The 17,234-nt window shown below is 33.9% G+C and overlaps 2 protein-coding genes across 5 annotated transcripts; both read left to right on the top strand.

Moving 5' to 3' along the window:
* The first annotated feature begins 1,069 nt into the window (after window positions 1-1,069).
* LOC114417348 (nipped-B-like protein) lies at window positions 1,070-7,123 on the top strand. The gene is made up of 4 exons (XM_028382514.1): window positions 1,070-1,269; window positions 3,572-5,592; window positions 5,677-5,793; window positions 5,881-7,123. Exons 2-4 carry the CDS (start codon window positions 3,622-3,624, stop codon window positions 6,640-6,642), a joined length of 2,850 nt encoding a protein of 949 aa, XP_028238315.1. The 5' UTR covers window positions 1,070-1,269; window positions 3,572-3,621; the 3' UTR covers window positions 6,643-7,123.
* A 1,782-nt stretch (window positions 7,124-8,905) lies between these two features.
* LOC114417349 (transcription initiation factor TFIID subunit 7-like) lies at window positions 8,906-16,241 on the top strand. 4 transcript variants are annotated; one of them, XM_028382518.1, is made up of 6 exons: window positions 8,954-9,309; window positions 12,726-12,799; window positions 15,019-15,272; window positions 15,357-15,476; window positions 15,597-15,666; window positions 15,889-16,241. In XM_028382518.1, the coding sequence occupies exons 3-6, from the start codon at window positions 15,021-15,023 to the stop codon at window positions 16,047-16,049; spliced, it is 603 nt and encodes a 200-aa protein (XP_028238319.1). In that variant the 5' UTR covers window positions 8,954-9,309; window positions 12,726-12,799; window positions 15,019-15,020; the 3' UTR covers window positions 16,050-16,241. The 4 variants fall into 4 exon arrangements, with proteins under 4 accessions (XP_028238316.1, XP_028238319.1, XP_028238317.1 ...); XM_028382516.1 differs by lacking the exon at window positions 12,726-12,799 and adding an exon at window positions 10,952-10,987 and having other exon boundaries at window positions 8,955-9,309; XM_028382515.1 differs by lacking the exon at window positions 12,726-12,799 and having other exon boundaries at window positions 8,906-9,309.
* Window positions 16,242-17,234: the final 993 nt, after the last annotated feature.

A 17,234-nucleotide genomic window follows, 5' to 3' on the forward strand; every position in this document is an offset into this window, starting at 1 on the left:
GTAGGTTAAAAACTATCATAATTAAATAAGTAAATAATTTTAAAACTCATTAATCACTTTAATTTTTTTTATTGTTTTATTGACTTGACTCTCTGAGTTTAAAACTGTAAAAAAATTGTACTTTAAAATTGAAAAAAAATAAAATTCTGACAATAAAAAAGATAAAAATTGTAAATATTTCATTTCTTGTTTGAATCATACTTTACAAAAGGACTGAAAGGATTATTTTATGAATTTCAAGGATTAAAAAAATAAAAGAAAGATGATATATTTATAATGTAAATTTTTTTACATAGTCATCCCTTCACAATTCATTATGTATGGTAAGTTTGTTAACTTTTAAAATAATTATCTTAAAATAATTTAAACGGTAATTTGTAATTTGATGATAATGTAAAATTAATTTACACTCTCAATACACAAACATTAAACTCAACAAAATATGACTCACACTTGAGGAACTACAAACATATTTAAGGCTATTTATTTTTATGTATAAATTTATGGATTTGTTGACAAATTTTTTTAAGATTGACTTTAAATTGAGAATGATTTTTTTGTATTGTTTAATGCTTCAATTAATAGTGTAGATTTACACCTATTTAATGACTTATCTTTATAATGTTTATTTATGAATTAAGTTTCAACAAATCAATGTTATATTTATTTTTTAATATTACCTTCAATCTTATATGTGAGAAATAAAATGCAATATTTTCTTGGTCCTAATTATAAGAAACATAAATCTATGTTTATTGCTAATGTTTTTTTATCCATAATTAATCATGAGGTGTATCAATGATATACACTTATTTCTCCATGAAAACGAGTGCACTTATGTAATTATTAACAAATAATGTATAATCATCGATTAAAAAAATTATCTTTAAAAAATAATCACTTCTTAAAGAATTTAATGTTATGGATAATCTTAAAATAAAATTAAAATTTATGATAAATTACTTTATATATATATATATTACTTACAATAATTTTTTTAATTAATATTTTTTTATTAATTTATTAACTTTATACATAATCAAAAGTTTAGGATGGTGCGTGTGAAGACGATGGATACGCAATGATGAATGAATTGTTCCCCGGACGAATATGAAATTAGCTAGCATTATTATTTTGTAAAACACAGGTAGGAGAACTAGTATTCTAGGCAAGGCAAGAGTCAAGTAAATATACTCTTTCGCTCCACATTTCTTCTCTCTCAACCCTTCAACTCTTTTGATATCCACCGAGTTGCCTCAGATCCCTAAGGTACTTTCCCTCTCCACCTCGATTACACCTTCTTGCGTCTGCGTCGTTTGATTCAAATGGTGAATTGCGTTTCAGGAACTCCTGAACCTCAATTTCATGGAATTAATCGTTTCTAGGGCACACATTTGTTCATAATCGTTTTTTATTATTCCTATTTCTATTTGTTGTTTATTTTTCGTCGTATGAGAATGCCTCTCAATTTTGAATGCGAAAATCAAACTGATTATGGTTCTAAGCTGCCCTTGAATTTCTCAATATCAACTCACCTTGGCATTGTTTCAATGTTTTTATATGATTACAATTGTTTGCATGGATTTTACGAACGCAATCTGTGGAATATGTAACATTCTAATGTGATCGGAATTTGGACACGCTATTTTTTGTTTTAACATTAAATCTACACAATTGAGTATGAGCAAGTGAAAAGATTCATTTGGCTTTTTTCTTTTCTTTCTTTCTTTTTAATTATTAATTTGAGAGAAGAGATTTTATTAGGGAAAGGAAATAAAGAAGTGATGATAAGATTGCAGGATAGGGAATCCTCAACAAAAGTAACACTAAATGGAGAATAAAAAGACACAGAAAGGAATCTCCCTGAATCTTGTTTAATAGTTTCTGTAGGAGAGCTGTGCCATCCTCTTTCAACTATTTTTGTTAGGGTTTGAAAACCCGCTTCACAATTTGAGTTTTGAGTTTTGATTGTTACCTCCAATACTAAGGAATGAAGCTGTGTTGCAATTAGATCTGTTTTATGAAGTGCCCTCTTCTTTAGTCTTTGTTTCCCACCTCTTAAACTTCTGCATTTTCCCTTTTAGGTTTCTTGTTTTTCTGGGGAATGGTGGAAATTATATGTTTTATATGGACAAGACTGTTGGTTGGAATTGGAATGAGAATCAGCATGGTGCTCATAGTTTTCTTTTGAAATAAATAAAAGTGGGCATGCTACTAATATTTAATAGCATCTCTTAGTATGGTGCTTTTATTATAATGTTACACCCTGTTAGTAAACCAGAAATTAGAACAGAAATAAGGGCTTTATTGTATCCAAAAACAAGCTAGATGAACAGATACATTAAAGGAATCAATCTTTCCCAGAGCAAAAGTTCCTGTCCATCGGAGAAAACACTTACTCTGCCTAGCCAAAGTGCCTAACATTCCTTCCTCTTTCTGGCAAATACAAATAACCCCCCTTGCTCATGTAACCCATCTCCTCAAATGATAACAACCTACCACCTCTTCCAGCCAACTAACTTAGGAACCTTCTAATTCGTTTCACTCTACTTTTTCCAAATAGTGGTCTAGCATACTAAACCCTTTCCTATATCAGAGCTCAAACTAGTGACTCTATCACACTCAAAATAAAAAATATAGTATTTTAATTACCTATGTTTTCTGATGTATTCAAATTTTCTATATTAGACTTGCATTTTTTTAAGCTTATAGCTTGTTATCTGTGTGTCATGTTAGGCTATTTTGTTTTACTTTTAGCTGTGGCTGTCCTGTTGTATCGTACTATTACTATCATCTGTTTTGGCTTCTCTCTCTGTGTTTGCTTATGTTTGTGTTTATGGTTATCCTTTTCCTTATTTTTCCATCAATATTCATTTTTTAATATTTTATCTCATGTATTTACTAATCAAATAAAGTATATAAATCCAATAATTAGGATTAGTAACTGATAAAAATGAAGAGTAAGTATGCATTAAAGAAAAAGAATTCGGCTGGAGTTTAGCTTTGGAATGAAGTGATTTGAAATAATGTTGGAGATGATTGAACATTAAGTTATCTTAGTTCCTTTTAGAATTTGGACTTAGAGCCCAACTCAACCTCACAAAACTAACTTGTAAGGTGAGGATTGCCCAAGCTAAATGTGCTCTATTTAAGCCATATTTCTAGTCAATGTAGGACTAAGTACTCTCTTGAGGGTGCAATTAAGACCAAAAGAGGCTGCAATTTAGGCCGGCTTGGGATGACTGCAATTAAGGTGGCTTTCTAACAGTACTTCCCATTATTACTGAAGTTTCAAATTTCAATGTAATCACAGTTTTAATGTTAGTACAAGTGGTTTTAAGTTTGCTCTTATTCCTTGCTTCAATTCCAATGGCTTTACACATTAACAGAATTTCTAAATACCATGCTTAGGCCCATATTTATCCACAGTTTTTAGGTCAGATGGTTCTGTGACTGTTGACATTTTTTTCATTCTCAGCTTCCTTAATTGAACTGTTATTGCTTTTTCTGGTTCGCGTAAAATATCATTCTATTTTAAAGTCATTGATTTTGGCTTTATTACCTTTACTAGTTGAAGTAAAATTTTCCATTGGAATCCTCCGTGCTGAGTGCCTATATAATATGGATCAAGAAGACAACAAGATGGACACTGTGAATCCTCATGAAATGTCTTCTAATCCTTTGTCATTAGAAAAAGATGAGATAATGGGCACTGAGAATCCTCTGTCATCAGGAAAAGATGATGTGATGGGTACCGAGAATCCTCCAGAAGTGTCTTCTAATTCTCTGTCATCAGCAAAAGATGGTATGGTGGACACTGCAAATCCTACTAAAGTTCTTTCTAATCCTACGCTTTCGGTAAAAGATAATATGATGGGCACTGAGATTCATCCGTCATCAGGAAAAAATGGTGAGATGTGTGCTGAGAATCCTCCTGAAGTGTCTTCTAATTCTCCATCATCAGGAAGAGATAGTTTGATGGGCACTGAGAATCCTACTGAAGTGTTTTCTAATCCTCTGTCATCCCGAAAAGATGACATGATGAGCAGTGAGAATCTTCCTGAAGTGACTTCTGACCATACTACTTCTGGAAAAGAAGATGGAAAGAAGGAAACTGATTCTCCTGAAGGATCTAGTAAACCAGAGTTGAGTGACAAGAATACTCCACAATCTTTGAAGGTGAAATCTAAAATTGTTAAGAAATCTCAAACTGTTAAACTTAAGGCCAAGAAGAAAAATGGTTCTCAACAAATTTGTGGGAAAAGAGTTATGAGTTCAAAAGAAGTGGTGGACAATTCTGAAAATTGTCACATTGCAGATGAGAAACAAATTTCAGACGATAGTGAGCTGAAGGAAACTAATGATGAGCCACCTAAGGGGAAGAGTGAAGAGGCTGAAAATAAAATGAAAGGTAGTCAAAATACAAGCACCGGTGACAAAAGTCCTATTGAAGAGTTAGATGGTATCCAACTGAAGGATACTGATCCTCCTGCAGGATTTAGTAAACCTGAGTTGAGTGACAAGAATACTCTAAAATTATTGAAGGAAAATTCTAACATTTTTAAGAAATCTCAAGCTGTTAAAGTTAAGGCCAAGAAGTACCATGGTTCTCAACAAGTTCATGGGAAAAAAAGAATTGTGACTTCAAAAAAAGTGGTGGACAATGCTGAAAGTTGTCACAATGCAGATGAGAAACAAATTTCAGACAACGGTGAGCTGATGGAAACTAATGATGAAGCACCTAAGGGGAAGAGGGAGGAGGTTGAAAATAAAATAAAAGAAAGCCAAAATACGAGTATTAGTGACAAAAGTCCTAAGGAAGAGTCAAACGGTAGCCAGCTGAAGGATACTGATCCTCCTGATGGATCTAGTAAAGCAGAGTTGAGTGACAAGAATACTCCACAGCCATTGAAGGCCAAATCTAAAATTGTTAAGAAATCTCGGGCTGGTAAACTTAAGGCTAAGATGAACAATGGTCCTCAACAGATTCGTGGGAAAAGAGGAATTAGGAGGACTTCAAAGAAAGTGGACAATAGTGAAAGTTGTCATAATGCAGATGAGAAACAAATTTTAGACAATAGCCAGTTGAAGGAAACTAATGATGGACCACCTAAGGAGAAGAGTCAGGAGGCTGAAAATAAAGTGAAAGGAAGTCAAAACAGGAGCACCAGTGGCAAAAGTCCTAGGGAGATGAGCCAGCAGGCTCAAAAAGATAAAACTAGTCAGTTGGATAAGACTGAACAAAAACAAAAGAGTAAAGAGAAGCATAGGAAGTTAAGCAAGGGTTCTATGATTAGAAAAAACAAAGATAAGAGTAGTGGCATGGAAAGGAATCAATTAAAAGGCAAGAAGGGTGAAAAACTTGGTGGTTTTATCTTTCTGTGCAATGCAAAGACGAAGCCTGATTGTTTCCGCTATCACGTCATGGGTGTTTCAGCTGGTAAAAAGGATGATGTTTTACAAATCAAACCTGGGCTTAAGCTTTTTCTTTATGATTTTGATCTGAAGCTATTGTATGGTATTTACAAGGCTTCATGTTCTGGTGGCATGAAGCTTGAACCCAAGGCGTTTAGTGGCAAATTTCCTGCTCAGGTTAGTCTCTTTCATTTTCCTGTCTAACTATCCCGATCTTGTCTTTGATTTATATTGCTGATTGCTTGTGGCTGACACCTTCAGGTGCGGTTCAAAATTGCTTCTGATTGTTTCCCAATACCCGAAAGCATTTTCAAAAAAGCCATCAAGGATAATTATAATGAAAAGCACAAGTTCAGAACAGAACTTACTGTTAGACAAGTAAGAATTAAATGTTACCTCGGGTGGCCTGTCTGTTTGTTTCTATAATTCTTTATCACGAATGATATTCAAAATATTCTGTTTCAGGTTAGGAAGCTCACTCAACTTTTCCGCCCAGTCGGAATTCATTCCGCTGTGCACCCTGTGCATTCCCAACCAAAAGTAATTATTCAGGAAAGGGAGATTCGTTCAGCTGTGCAACCTGTCCACTCCCAACCAAAAGTAATAATTAGAGAAAGGGAATCTTCGGACAGTGTTAGGGGATCATGGACCCATTTGCAGAGGGAAAGCTATAATGTGCGCTCTATTAATAGGGATCAATTTGACCGGCGAGAGGAAATTGCTGATGATCTGTTTCGAATGGAGGGCTATACACCATCTCATCTCTCAAGAGATAGAAGAAATGTGGCTACTACTTCTCATGTTAATCCTTTATTGGAATATTATGAGGGAGACTATCAACCCTATCACCTGGACCGTGGCTATCCAAGAAATGTCTCTGCTCATGTCGAAAGTCTTCGAACTGATCCTCTTTATTTGGATGACAGTTGGGATCCTTATCATGCCTATCACTGTGGTGTTTCAGCTAGGGATGCATATTTTGCACCTTTAAGTAGGGAGGAAATCTCTCCAAACTCATATTTGGCTGGGGGAAGACCTTTTGTGGGGACGGATAACTTGCCAAGGAGAGAGGCCGTTCAACATAGACATTACCCAATATATTCTGCTCCTGATGCTTTGTCTGATCACCATCGAATGCGGCCATATCATGGAGACAAGTTTGAAGCTTCACGTGGGCCAGTTTCATCTCGTTACTCTTTTGCTGGCCCTTCATTTCACCGCCAATAACTTATTATGTGCTTTTTTTGAATTCCTTGACTTGTGTTCCTTAGTATTAGTATCTTTCAAATTCTGGTGACTGAAAAAAAAAACTTCATAAAATCCTACATACTTGAGCCCTTTTGGATCTGGAAAATCATTTCTGCCTGGTGAGATTTGAATGCTGGTCAATATGCAGCAGATTGTCACTTGAAAAATTGTTAACAGTTCATCACTGTTTGATGATTGCCAGCTCTGGAACTGTAGATGAGGGGCCAGTTTGATATCAATTGGTGAATGCAGGTTTGAATATGCGGTTTTGTGGCTAGTTATTTTTATGCTGCTTTAATGGATAGGAAGATAGACAAGCATCGTTTCAGTTTTTAGTGAAAACAACTCATGTTGCCGTATTTTGAAGTTTCAGCCTGGTAATTTGGGAAAATCATAAATGAACTAATAAATCCCGTACAAACTCATGCATGCAATTGGATAACTCCTGGTTTTACTGCAACTGTTTTACCTTGTATGTAGGCTGAAGGGCTTATTACTGCTCAACATTTTTTTTCATCTTTTATTTGTCTTTCCCCGCTCGTTTTGCACTTAGCTGTGAACTAAATGGGGTCCTCAGATGATTGCAATAAAATCTTTACTTTATTCTATTGATTTTTAACCTTTTTAATAAAATCTTGCCGGTTTTTCACATGGACTTTGCTCATAACCAAATTAGGGTGTAATAATTTGCTCGTTTCATGCGTGATGCTTCCAATCTATGCTGTTTCCAAATCAGTGTTCATAGTCCAGCAAGTTATGCTGAGAGAGCTAATGTTCATCAATTAGTTGGTTCTGTTTGAACGGGTTTGTTATGATTTATATAAGATCCTATTCCAAAATAGGACAAATTGATAAAGTATTGAACCCAGTGTTACCATGCTCGACTTAGATCGGTTGACTTGGGACAAATTATGAATTAGATCCGGTATGAACCGGTTTGACTCGATGATTCTATAGGTTGAATTGGCAACTCAATGAGTCATTGACATGATTGAGCCATGCAACTTTTTTTAAATAAAAAAATAAATTGAAGCGTGTTGTTTTATGTTGTAAAAACCCCAAAAATAGAAACTCGTCTCACTCTTTGCTCTAGATCACATTCGCCTTGGCTCATAAACTTACAAATTACATATAGTTTGTCATGTATAATTAATAATTAAATGTTGCATTGTCGAGAGTGATATTATTAGGAGAATTGAGAATTTTAATTATTGAGTAAGGAGAGAAATATGTAAATTTAATGTATTTACAATAAAGTATTCAATGAATTATCTTTTTTTGGTCTTAATTATCTAGTTAATAAGGGAAAGAGATTTGACCAATCGAAATTTGGCGAGAGATAAATAAATTTCGATCAATAATTATTTTCACAAGGATTAAGCTTGAGTAATATTCGAATGATTTAATCTTAATTTCAGCACATTAATCACTTATGTCAAATTACTTGATTATTTAATAAATTATCTTAATATAATTATGTTTGAAATATTTGATTTTGATCATATTTTTTCTAAAAAGAGTTGATTTTAAACGTCGAAGAGTGATATTATTAGGAGAATTGATATATTTTATTTTAATGTATGTACAATTGGTTTTAATGATAAATACACATAATATAATAAAAGAATTGTTTACAACCAATCATTTAAATAAATTAAATCTAAAAAAAACTATTTTTTACCGTAATGTTTATATTTTAAACAATATTTTTTATTATTCATATTTACATAAACTTGTGTAGGGATTTAAGTGGATTATAATTGGCCTATTGTTACAATCTGAGTGATGACATGACTAAAAATAATAAAAAATACAAAAATTATTATCAATATTTATTATTAGAAAAACATAAAAAAAACCCTTACAATAATATTCAAAACCAAAAATCAGGTTTGAGAATCAATTACTTGTAGATAAGTTATCAACATCTTATAACATCTGTTCCAAGACAATTTACCTTTTGTTAGTTAAGTAAACTAGTTACTCCCTCTGTCCCAACAATCAGAGTTATGTGTGACAATAAAATGGCTAGCTAGTAGCTACTTCCATGGATGAGGAAAGAGTGTTGTGTGATATTGCTTTGCGTGTGCTACAAAGGAGATAGTGAGTAAGTATCCTCCTCCCTTTTTATAATCACAACATACATTTCTCAATATATATTAATTAATTATGTCTTTTGAAAAAGTTAACTATCTCTTATATCAGAGAGAGAGAGAGAGAGAAAGAGAGCTCTTCTTGTGTAACTGAATTAAGTACACACAATCTAAAACAAAACTGAACTGAACTTGTGGGAAGAGTCTTAGTTCAATTTCTATATAATACATCTTTGGTGAGGGATGAACTTGATTAAGCTTCAAATCAAGGATTAATCTTATAAGTTATCTAATTAGTCGAAACTTATGGGATACTTTAAGAATTGTAACGGTGGTTAAAAAAAAAACTGACGTATGAGGGAAGAGTCAAGTAAATATATTGAGTCCCATTCTCTCTCTATTTAATTTGTATCGATAAATATAAAAGGTGTTGTTGATTGAGTTTTTGTGGTTCGTTTGGTTTCGATTGAAGAACCCTTCTTTTGCTCCACGTTACTTCACTCTCAACCGTTCGACTCGTTCGATATCAACCGAGTTGACTCAGATCTCTAAGGTACTTTCCCTCTCCACCTCCATTACTCCTTCTTGTGTTTGCGTCGTATGATTCAAACGGTGAATTGCATTTCAGGAACTCGCGAACCTCAATTTCATGGAATTAAATCGTTTCTAGGGCACACATTTGTTCATAGCCGATTTTTGTTATCACTATTTCTCTATTTGTTGTTTATTTCTCGTCGTGTGAGAATGTGTCTCTAAATTTTGAATGTTCAATCGCGTGTGCGAAAATCAAATTGATTATGGTTCTATGCTGCACTTGAATTTCTCAACATCAACTCACCTTGGCATTGTTTCAATGTTTTTATATGATTACAGTTGTTTGCATGGACTTTACGAACATCATCTGTGGAACATGTAACATTCTAACGTGACCGGAATTTGGAAACGCTATTTTTTGTTTTAACATTAAATCTACACAATTGAGTATGAGCAAGTGAAAAGATTCATTTGGCTTTATTGTTTTTTTTTAATTATTAATTTGAGAGGAATCCTCAACAAAGAGTAATACCAAAAGGAAAAAAAAAAAAAAAAGGAGACAGAAAGGAATCTCCCTGAAGTGTTAGAAAACCTGCTTCAGTATTTGAGTTTTGATTGTTACTTCAATACTTTTGTTTCCCACCTCTTAAACTTAAGGCTTTTTCCCTTTTAGGTTCCTTATTTTTCTGCGGAATGGTGGAAATTATATGTTTTATGTGGACCAGAGTGTTGGTTGGAATTGGAATGAGAATCAGCATGGTGCTCGTAGTTTTGTTTTGAAATAAATAAATGTGGACATGTTACTAATATTTTAATATCATCTCTTAGTATGGTGCTTTTACTATAACATCACACTCTGTTAGGAAACCAGAAATTAGAAAAGAAATGAGGGCTTTATGGAATCCAAAAACAAGCTCGTTGAACAGATACTAAAGGAATCAGTCTTTCCCAGAGCAAAAGTTCCTTTCCCTCAGAGAAAACACTTTCTCTGCCTAGCCAAAGTGCCTAACAGTCCTTCCTCTTTCATGCAAACACAAATAACCCCCCTTGCTCATGTAACCTATCTCCTCAAATGCTAACTACCTACCACCTCTTCCAACTAACCAACATAGGACCCTTCTAATTCGTTTCACTCTACACTTTCCAAATTGTGGTCTAGCATACTAAATCCTTTCCTATATCAGAGCTCAAACTAGCAACTCTATCACACTCAAAATAAAAAATATAGTATTTTAGTAACCTATGTTTTCTGATCTATTCAATTTTTCTATATTAGACTTGCATTTTTTTAAGCTTATAGCTTGTTATGTTGTGCCATGTTAGGCTATTTTGTTTTACTTTTAGCTGTGGCTGTCCTGTTGTATCGTACTATTACTATAATGTGTTTTGGCTTCTCTCTCTGTGTTTGCTTAAGTTTGTGTTTATGGTTATCCTTTTCCTTATTCTTCCATCAATATTGTTTGGTTAAATTAAAGAAATGGGAAAACAAGTCATTTTCTTGAACTTCTTTTGTTGACTATAGAAAACGTTATGGATATAGTTGCTATTGTTAAAATCTCATTTAAATAGCATTTTTCTTTCATGTCTTACACTTGAAACTATCCAACTTATAAAAGTTTTAAATAGTTTTGATTTATTTGAATATTTTTGCTTAACTGCAGGAAGTTGCAGCACTGAATTCTCTTTTTTTGCTTGTGGTATGTTTCTCAAAGTTAATCTTTGGTTGTTTTGGGGGATGCATAAATATATTGGGGACATGATTTTAAGCTTAATCCATTTTGAATTTGAGTAGTTTTTGGGGTACCCAATTTTGAATTTGAGTTGTTTTTGGGGTACCCCATTTTGAAATTTTTTGATGATTTTCACCTCTGGAAATCGTTCTGGATTAGGTTTATGAGATGAAGGGAAAATGTTTTGCATGGGGTTGTTTTAGTCTACCTATTACTATTGATGTTAGAATGGGTGCTGGATAAGCTGCTATCTACTGCAGAACTTTGACTTGTGCTAATTCTTTAAGTTTTTTGCTTTTGTTTTCTTTTTTGAAATATTTAAGTGAATTTAGGGTTTTTTTAAAATGTCTGAGTGAATTTAGGGTTGAATTTGATTATGATTCCATATCCACTTTCAATTAAGCCCTTATTCTTGTTTTTGTTGTGTTTTTTTTGTAAGTGGAATGGTAGAAAGTATAGGTTAGTTTTTCTAGACAGGGTATTGAGTTGGCATTGGAATTGAAAAAAACCGAAGGAGAGTCTGCTGGGAACATTCATTTTTGGTGATTTTTAAACCTTATTATGATTTTTTCAATTTTATAATTTCATCCCTATTTTAATCTATGAAGCAGCACTATTTTAGAGAATACAGTGTTCATACACATATAGGATGTGCTTGGTAGGAAGGAAAGAAATAAATGAGAAATAGGGTGGATGGAAATATGGAAAAGAGAGATAGAGTGAATGAAAATAAGGTGAGAAATGGAATGAATTTAGGGGTGTTTGGTTTAAGAGAAATAGGGAAAAGAGAAATGAAAAAAGCCTTTGTTAATCGATTTTTTATTCACAATGGGTTGCGATTAGTGAAAAATGTTTATGGTTTCTAAAATCGATTTTTATACAACTCTAACGGTTTAAACTGTCAATAACATATAAAACTGCCAGTAATTGCTCAATTTGTAGTGTTTTGAATGGCTAGATAAAAAAGCCAGAAAATGCTCAATTTCTGAAAAATTGCCAAAAAAAATCGTGGGTCCCCCCCTCGCATTTCTTCGTAGTTCAGACAGGAAATAAAAAGGTGTGGGCCCCTCCCCAGTCCCCACACCTTTTTATTCTCTCCTCCTATTTCCACCCTACCAAACAATAGAAATTCCCCATTTCTCATCTATTTCCTCTCCATCCTCTCTGTTTCCCACCCATTTCCTTTTTAACAAAGACACTTTGTCAAACACACCCACAATTTAGTAACCTTTGTTTTGGAACAAATAATCACTCTGTCACATTCCTGAGACAACTTTTGGAAGGAAAAAAAACCCAATTATTATTTCCCTAATAAAAGTGGTACTCAAACGGCCAAACATTCAATTGCAATCTATTGAATGTTCCATTTTGTTTCTGTTTTGCTTTGTGGCTGTCCCATTGAATGGTGTTTTGTCGGTTCTGTATGTGTATACTTCTTAAGTTTCCATATTATTGTTATGCTTATTCCTCTGTCCATGTTGTATGGTCAAATTAGGAGTTGGATGGGTCTGAGAAAATAAATTCCTCATCTAAGTTCTTTTGGTGCCGAAAAATAAAGGATGTTGTTGTTATTGTCAAAATTCCAATGATTTATGTTCAACTTTGTTTCTTGGACTTTTATTTTATATCTTAACACTTAAATTATCCAACCTATAAAGTTTCTAATAGTTTGGCTTATACAAATTTCATACTGAACTACACAAAGACGCAGAGCATAATTAATTGACACATTCATCACACCACAGCAACACAGCCCTGATTTATCTTTTTCTGCCTTTGGTAAGTGACTCAAAGTTAACTTGTCAGTGTTTGAGATGATGCATGAATATAATGTGGACATGGCCTTAAGCATTTATCCGTTGATTTGTTGAGTTCACCTGTTTATTTATGTTCTATTATGTCACTGGTAATGCATTTCAGGGTTTCAAGGCATATAATTCTTCCTCTACTGTATTCATGAAATCTTGGTGCTGGCTTTCTTTTCCTCATTAACTCTGTAAAGCAGTGACTTTCTTCTGTAGTCAGTTGGGATTGCTCTAGGTCTCATAATTCGCCAAATTTATTTTGCTGTCCAACTGGCAGAGCGGATTAATGGAAAAGATTCTCTTTTATTTTTTGGGATGAACTGTATGACCTCCATTGTTTTTTACTACTTGTAAATCTGCTCATTTTAGTTCAAGAAAGTTGTTGAGAAGTTAAACATAATATTGACTGGTCTTGAAAAAATGTTGTGAATTGTTTCATGGGTTAGCTTGAGTTTTTGAATGAAGTAATTTCTTAAAGTATTATTAGACCTGATTGAACATGAAGTTATCATAGTGCCTTCCTGTCTTGTAATTAAAGTTTCCATGTAACAAAGTGTTAGTGCAAGTAATAGTAAACTATGTTCTTTTTCATTGCTTCAATTCCAGCAGCTTGTTTTTTGACTCTTTCTTTTTCCCTTCCTTTTTTTTTTTCTAGTCCTATCTCAGCCTTCCTAATTTAATTGTTGCCTTTTCTGCTTTGTCTAAATTGTCAATCAATTGCAAAAGCCATTTATATTTGCTCTATTCTGTTTACTCATTTGAATGTCTGTTCAGAAATGCTGAAAGATGCAGGTCTAAATTGATTGATAAATTCATCACAACCCTAAATTGTCATTTTCTGCTTTTGTTATGTTACTCAAAGTCAACCTTTAGGTGTTTGGATAGATGTATGGATATATGGTGGACATGGTCTTAACTCTTAACCATATATCTTTGCTTGTTTAAGTTTCACTGATTGTGCCATACAGGATTTAAGGCATATTATTTCTTCCTCTATGGTTTTCCTCATGTCTTTTACAGGACAATTTGCATCGCTGATTAATGGAATATATTCTCTTTTATTTCAAGATGTACCGGTCATCCTTCATTGGTTATTAATAATAACTAATTTTAGACCTTATCATCTTAGTTTGAGAAGATCCTTAAAAATCAGTAGAACACAATCACGCCACTATAGCGCTGGAGTGGTTGTATCCAGTGTTGTTAAATGGCGGCCATGGCGGCGCCATGGCGGAGTTGCGTAGCGGTTTTCTGAAAAAACGCCACCGAATAGCGGTGGCGTGACGGGTTAAAGATGGCGGCGCCATGGCGGCCATGGCGGATGTGGTGGGGAGGCGGAAAATGGCGGAATTTTTTTTTTTGTCCGCGGTAGGAGTTTGGCTGACCCGACCCAACCCTACCCGGAAACTTAATGAAAACCATGACCCCCCCCCTACCTTTCAGAACGTTGCTGCAACCCTCGAAGCTTCAACACAGCGCGACCTCGGAACCAGCCACGACCCCTGCAACCAGCCTCAGAACCAGCCGCGCGTGACCCGCTGCACACAGCAGCCAGCAGCGACGACCCATGGCGTGAACGGCGGCGACGAGCACGGCAGCGACGAGCACGGCGTGAACGACGGCGACGCGAACGGAGAAGACGACCCAGAACCGCGACCTCGACTTATACTGGTGGGTGGGCCAAAGCCTTTTTTTTGTTTTTGCTGCTTGACACCCCTTTTTTATGTCTGCAGCTTTTTTTTCCGTTTTTCTATTTGACACCCCCCTTTTATTTTCGACAGTCCCATTTTTAATTTTTTTTTCTATTTGACACCACAATTTTTTTTTCTGTTCAGTCCTCTTTTAAATGGCTGAACCGTCATCCTCTTTAATGAGTTTATTTGGTGTTGGTACTTGATTATTGTATGAACTCATGAAACTTTTTTAGTTTATTTGAATGCAATCCTTTGTTTTTTTCAATTTCAATGAGTTTATATATATGTTTTTTTTTTTTTTTGGTCCGCCATGACTTCTGCCATTTTCCGCTACACCATCCGCCATATTTTTATGGCGGATTTTTTACTTTCCGCCATGAACCGCCATCCGCCATTAACAACGTTGTTTCTAAATCATTTCAGTTCATTTCTATTATGTGTTTTCTAAATCAAATCATTTAGCATTTTAATGTTTCCAAATATGTCCTAATGGTTATAGTTATGGAGGAGCAATTCATACTTAGAGTTCCACCTAATGTGGCAGAGCGGATAGAGCGTCTTCTGAATGAAAACAATGCTTCTTCATCTGAAGACAAGTCACTAGATTTGTCATTTAGAGAGGATGGAAGAAGTGGTACGTTTATGATTGGGAATGAACAATTCCCAGCTTCTCTATTGGATCTTCCTTGCGTTGTTGAATCCTATAAGACTTATGATGATAACTCTTTGATTAAGACTGCCGATATTGGTCAGGTCAGATTCAAATAATTCTTTCATTCTTAATCATACTCTTTGATTCATATAACGTTCTAACTGGTTACTGCATCCAACTAACAGATGATTATGGTGAGGGAATCTGGTGATGCTGCTCCAGATGTAATTGAGTACAGACATGGCCTCACTCCACCCATGAGAGATGCTCGCAAGCGTAGATTTCGCAGGGAGCCTGATCTTAATGTATAGTTTTCATTCACATAACATACACATTAACATGCCTCTCTGCCTAATATATATATATATATATATATATATATGCTCTCATAAATACTTTTTTTTATTCTTTTTCCCATTTTTCAGCCTGAGCTTGTCTCCCGTGTTGAGAAAGATCTTCTCAAAATCATGGCTGGAGGAACAGCGGACAATCTTGATATCCTTACATCTTTGTTTGTCTCAAATAGCAATTTAGCAAAATTTTCAATCCTTAAACACAAATTTGACTCTACTTTGAATTGTTCTCTTTAAAATGAGTAGTTATTGTGATCATTGCTGTTGCTTATTTCTTCCCCTTTTACTTATTCCTTTCCTCCCAGTTGCCCACCTGATAGTGGAAACAAGCTTAACTTTGGTTATTTCCTTGACCGAAATTCACATGTGGAAACAGCTGAGCAAGAAGAAGGGGATGAGAATGCCCGAGGTGCTAATAAAAAATCTGCACCTAAGCCTGCACCAAAACATGATATTCCAGAGAATCTTACTAATGCAGGAGAAGCTGACAGGAGTGATTCTGAGGAATCTGATGACTCAGTCTGACCAAATCAACTACCAAAAGAATATTTATATCACAATGATGAAATGAAAGCCTGTATAGTATAACTTTCGCAGTTAAATTTGAATTCCATCCAGCCTTAAAATCTCACCTACAGTAGATTTTCCATTGTAGGTGATCTGTATACACTGTTTTGTATTTTACAAATCGTGCATTTTCTCGCTATCTTTTACAAATCGTGCATTTTCTCGCTATCTTTTACAAATCGTGCATTTTCTTGTCTAATGATTTGTGGTATACATTTTTTATAGTTAACCTTTGAGCCCTAATTTTCCCCCGGATATATGAGTAAGGGTAAGCATGTGTTTAATTAAAGCCATTTTGCTTTTTTACCTTACTAGTGTCCTTACTCGGAGTTGTCTGGGTTTTTTTTTAATATAAAAAATTAACGTGAAAAAAGATAATATTTTTTAAAGAGTAAATATATTTTATGTTTTAAAATACCTTGTATACAATATTTTCATAATTTATTGATGATACAATGATAGTATAAATAATTTTATATTATCATTTAATCATAAATCACTTTTGATATCAATGTTTTTAAAATTGGATCGATCATTGAATTGATTAAGGTATTGGTTCAACGTTCATTGATTTAACCGTGGTTGAACGTCACCTGGCCTGTTGTAAAATCCATATTAATAAATTAATAATAATTAAATAGTTTATAATATAAAAACGGAGGGAAGAGTTGTAATATCTTGAAATTTGTGTTATATATTTACTAGTCGGTAACTCTGTATCGTTTGTCAATTGATTTTTAATGCAAGAATTAAAAGAAAATATTATAAAAAAAAAAAGAAAAAAAGGTTAACATTGATACTAAAGAGTTTTATAGAGTGCAGTATATTGATTTCGTTGATTATTTATTTAGCAAGCATGCGATTTTTTTTTTGAGATTTTTTTTTGCAAGTGGCATCCACAAATATGGTTTTTCATTTACAATAAATTCGCAAATAGGATTTAATTTATTGATTATATTTTTTCATTGTACACTTTATCAATATTGAATTTGTCATTAAAATAAGTTTTTTAAAATAAAATAGTCAAGATAAAATGATATCTAAATTTTTTAAAAATAAAAAAGATGACATTGGTAAAAAAAAAATTCTCACTCTGTTTGCGTGCTTAATTTTATTTTTCATTCCCTGTCACAATATATATAT

Source organism: Glycine soja, chromosome 6 (genome assembly GCF_004193775.1).
Source record: "Glycine soja cultivar W05 chromosome 6, ASM419377v2, whole genome shotgun sequence".
Taxonomy (NCBI): Eukaryota; Viridiplantae; Streptophyta; class Magnoliopsida; order Fabales; family Fabaceae; genus Glycine; species Glycine soja.

Bases quoted from the DNA above. Each gene is read 5' to 3' on its own strand.
- LOC114417348 (XM_028382514.1), top strand. From the start codon at position 3,622: ATGGATCAAGAAGACAACAAGATGGACACTGTGAATCCTCATGAAATG. The intron at 5,593-5,676 runs GTTAGTCTCTTT...TGACACCTTCAG, and splicing joins GTGGCAAATTTCCTGCTCAG to GTGCGGTTCAAAATTGCTTC. The intron at 5,794-5,880 runs GTAAGAATTAAA...ATTCTGTTTCAG, and splicing joins CAGAACTTACTGTTAGACAA to GTTAGGAAGCTCACTCAACT.
- LOC114417349 (XM_028382515.1), top strand. From the start codon at position 15,021: ATGGAGGAGCAATTCATACTTAGAGTTCCACCTAATGTGGCAGAGCGG. The intron at 15,477-15,596 runs GTATAGTTTTCA...CCCATTTTTCAG, and splicing joins GCAGGGAGCCTGATCTTAAT to CCTGAGCTTGTCTCCCGTGT. The intron at 15,667-15,888 runs ATATCCTTACAT...ACCGAAATTCAC, and splicing joins AGGAACAGCGGACAATCTTG to ATGTGGAAACAGCTGAGCAA.